Source organism: Alnus glutinosa, chromosome 1 (genome assembly GCF_958979055.1).
Source record: "Alnus glutinosa chromosome 1, dhAlnGlut1.1, whole genome shotgun sequence".
NCBI lineage: Eukaryota > Viridiplantae > Streptophyta > Magnoliopsida > Fagales > Betulaceae > Alnus > Alnus glutinosa.
This window is the reverse complement of record NC_084886.1, coordinates 22,966,763-22,970,789: the sequence shown is the minus strand read 5'-3', so window position 1 is coordinate 22,970,789 and position 4,027 is coordinate 22,966,763. Positions and strand designations below refer to the sequence as shown.

The 4,027-nt window shown below is 47.1% G+C and overlaps 1 protein-coding gene across 1 annotated transcript; it reads left to right on the top strand.

Moving 5' to 3' along the window:
• The first annotated feature begins 1,897 nt into the window (after window positions 1–1,897).
• Window positions 1,898–3,235, top strand: LOC133856606 (uncharacterized). Its single transcript, XM_062291696.1, has one exon. The coding sequence runs from the start codon at window positions 1,898–1,900 to the stop codon at window positions 3,233–3,235; it is 1,338 nt and encodes a 445-aa protein (XP_062147680.1).
• Window positions 3,236–4,027: the final 792 nt, after the last annotated feature.

Here is a 4,027-nt window from a genome sequence, read left to right as displayed (position 1 = left end):
TGACCACCCCTGGCCCTCCACAGTGGCTGGCCGACCACCCATTGGGTGGTCAACCAATTTTTTTTTGTTTTTTTTTTTTTATAAAAAAATAAAAAATAAAAAGATTTGAAAGAACATAAAAAATGAGTTTTTTTTTTTTTTTTGGAAAATGTAGTCTTTACCCCCAAGGAATAGCTATTTCATGGAATAAATTCATACCAAACTAAAGAATGGAGTAGCCATTCCATTATAGGGGCGAATCAAATGGGGCTTTAGTCTATTCCTCTCATAGAGGAATATGTATTCCTCTTCGTAAGGAAATATGTATTCTAAGAAATAGACCTATACCAAACAAAAAGTAATAATTATTGTATTTTATAGGTATTTTCTATGAACCAAATGAAGCGGAATGGTTCTGTTAGGGAGAATATCGCTATCCTCGGGTACTGGGCCCAACTCGGTCAAACGGGCCCATGGGGGTCCACCCCGACCGGGCCAAACCAGTCGAGAAAATCACTTGTCACACCTTCAAGTACTAAAAGCCCGTCAAGATCATTTGGGCCCATCTGGTTCACTCGACCCGGGTAGCCGACCCGGGTGCCTAGTGACACCTACGCCCGCGTATATCTCAGGATGACCAGGGATCAAAGGAGCACGACGCACGATACAAATCTAGATCGTGCGCCCGAAGCTTCACCAATGACATGTCACCCCTAAAGGATCATGCGCCCGAGAATAGGTGATCGTGGACCCGAAATATCCGTGCGCTCGAAGCCACATATTCTTCAACTACCGATTCCTGAATGAACAGGGAACTATTTTAACTGCTCCTTAGTCCCTATAAATACCAGGATCTTCAGAGGTTGAGGTACACTCTTGATCTCCTTAACATTACTTTGAGCATTTATTCTCAAACAATTCACTTACTTAAGCATCAGAGCAGGATTGTCGGCACCCCCCGACGTAGCTTTTGCTTGCAGGTTTTGAAGGAGCACCTCGGCGAATTACTAATCGACACGTCACCTACCGGAATCTATGTTAACAGATTGGCGCCGTCTGTGGGAACCAACTTGTGTCGTTTTTCTACTAAAAATCCACGATGGTGAACACTAGATCATAAGCGAATAGAGTGCCCCCGGATGACCGAAATGCTCGAGAGGAAGGAAACTCCAACGATCCCCAACTCACTCGCCTGAATGAGAGAATGGAACAGATGGCCAAAAGTATTGAGGATTTGGAAAATATGAATGCCATCCTCCAGGCTCGAGTCCCGGAACTCCATCGGACAGTCACTGATCCCGAAAACGGAGAGGTCCGCGATAGTCATATCGACGAACGTCGGGAGGAAGAAAGACATGAAGGCAGCCGGGTTAAAGGGTCTGAGGAAAGAAATGACTGTAAGGAAGAGATCCCCGAAAATCTTCTCCCTACTCAAACCGAGGCTGAACGGGCGGTGCAAGGTATGATCGCTCGGTTGGAACAAAGATGCAACGTTCTAACCATGGCTATCCAGCGAAACGACAAGGGAAAAGCTTCCCTAGTCGAAAATCTTTTACAGAAGACTACCTATCCATTCACCGAGGATGTGGCCAACATCCGTCTTCCCGAGAAGTTCAAAATCCCGGAGATACCGTTTTACACAAGCCTTGAAGATCCCGTGGAGCACTTGGATAATTTCCGTGCCCATATGGACCTCCACCGAACGCCCGAGATGGTAGCATGTTGAGCCTTCCCTCTTACCCTCTCGAGTAATGCCTACGATTGGTTCAGGAAACTTCCGCCAAACTCCATTCGCCACTTCGACAGCCTCGGAAGGATGTTCCTAACACAGTTCATGGCCGGGAGAGTCAGAAGGAAGCCGTACGGATCCTTGATGTCATTGCACTAGGGACCCGAGGAGTCTCTTAAAGACTTCTTCATGAGATTCAACCAGGCACGGCTCGAAGCTGAGACGACGACCGACGATTTCATATACGGAGCCCTCTTCCAGGGAATCCGAAAAGATGGGGCTTTCATGGCTGATATAGCCCGAAAGCCTCATCAGAATCTAGACAACTTCATGAGTAAGGTTGAGAAGTACATCAACCAGGAGGAAACACTCCGAGCCCTATTGGGATCCGAGCATACTCACCCATCCACTTCCGAGCTTCAAAAGAAGAAAAATGATCCTCGGAAAGAAGAACGTAGGCGTGTTCTAGAAGGAAAGGAGGCCAAACCAAAGCGAGACAGGGAATCACTCCAAGATCACAATTGGACTCCCCTCAGCGCTCCCATCATGGATGTTCTCATGAAGATAAAGCGAGACCTTAGGTACCGGAAACCCAGGCCAGTACTTGTGAACCTAAATTTACCGTATGCAGACCAGTACTGTGCTTTCCACGATACCACCGGGCACCGTACCGAAGCTTGCATTACCCTGATAATCCTGATAGAACACTTCATAGAAAATGGAAAGCTTGTCCGATTCCTTGCAAATCAAAGGATTCTACCGAACCCAGAGCATGACAACCGCCCCCGGGAAGATCACAATCGGTTCCACCTGAATCAAAACAATCCTCGGAATGACCGAGAAAGGGCCAGAGAACCAGAGCGCAGGCCAGATCCTCGGGATGCACGAGAAAGAAGCAGGAGTCACGCCCGACTAGCACTGCAGGAAAACCTTCCTGAGATACACACAATTTATAGGGGTTTCGGAGGAGAAGGAAAGTCTAGCTCAGCTCGGAAGGCATATGCAAGGCAAATGAAGGACTTCGAAGTATACTCAGTACAAAAACCTCCAAAATCCCGAAAACGAGAGACTCAGGTGATCGGGTTCTCGGACGATGATTATGCAGGGGTATCTCTTCCACATACCGACGCTTTTTTTTTTAGCTTAGCCATTGCCAACCACAAGATACATCGCATCCTGATTGACACTGGAAGCTCGGCTGACATCCTTTATAGGTCAGCTTTTGAGCTCATGAAGATTGATCGAAGAAAAGTGGTTCCGGCTAGGCATTCTCTAGTGGGATTCACAGGAGAACAGGTGCTCCCCCTCGGGTCGATCGAGCTCCCGGTCATGGCAGGAGTATACCCGAGGCAAAGGACTATAATGGTCCGGTTCCTGATAATAGATCGACCTTCGGCTTACAACGCCATCCTCGGAAGAACGACTCTTAATGATCTCAAAGCTGTAACGTCAACCCCCCACCTGAGCATGAAATTCCCCACTGGGGAAAGGGTCAGCGTTGAGAAGGGAAATCAACGAATGGCCTGAGAATGCTATAACACGAGCTTGAAAAAGCTCCCTAAAGCTATGAGTCTCAGAGAAAAGACCAAGAAAGACGGGAAATGTCAATCACAGTTGGGGGAGCCGGTCGAAGAATTGGAAGATTTTGAACTCGGTGACCCAAAGAAAAATATCCGGGTAAGCTCGCAACTTTCCACTGAAATAAAATAAAATAAAATAAAAAACGCTGGTAGCATTCTTGAGACAAAATGAAGACTTTTTTGCATGGAGCCACGAGGATATGCCGGGAATACCTCAATCTGTGATAGTCCACAAGCTAATGGTCGACCCGAGCCATCGACCGGTCAAACAGCTAAGACGAAGTTTTGCTCTGGAACGGAATCAGTTTGTGGCCGAAGAGGTGCATAAGCTCCCACAGGCCGGGTTTATCCGAGAAGTGGATTATCCCGAGTGGTTGGACAATGTGGTTTTAGTAAAAAAAAAACCATCGGGAAGTGGAGAATGTGCATCGATTTCACCGACCTCAACAAAGCTTGTCCCAAGGATAGTTTCCCCTTGCCTCAAATTGATCTGCTGGTAGACTCTACATCCGGGCATGAACTCCTCACGTTCATGGACGCCTTCTTGGGGTACAACCAGATACACATGGACGAAATCGACCAAGAAAAAACATCCTTCATCACCGACCGAGGCCTATACTACTACAAGATGATGCCATTCGGTCTAAAAAATGTTGGAGCCACATACCAGAGGCTGGTCAACAAAATGTTCCGAGATCAGATCGGACGAAACGTTAAAGTTTATGTTGACGACATGCTT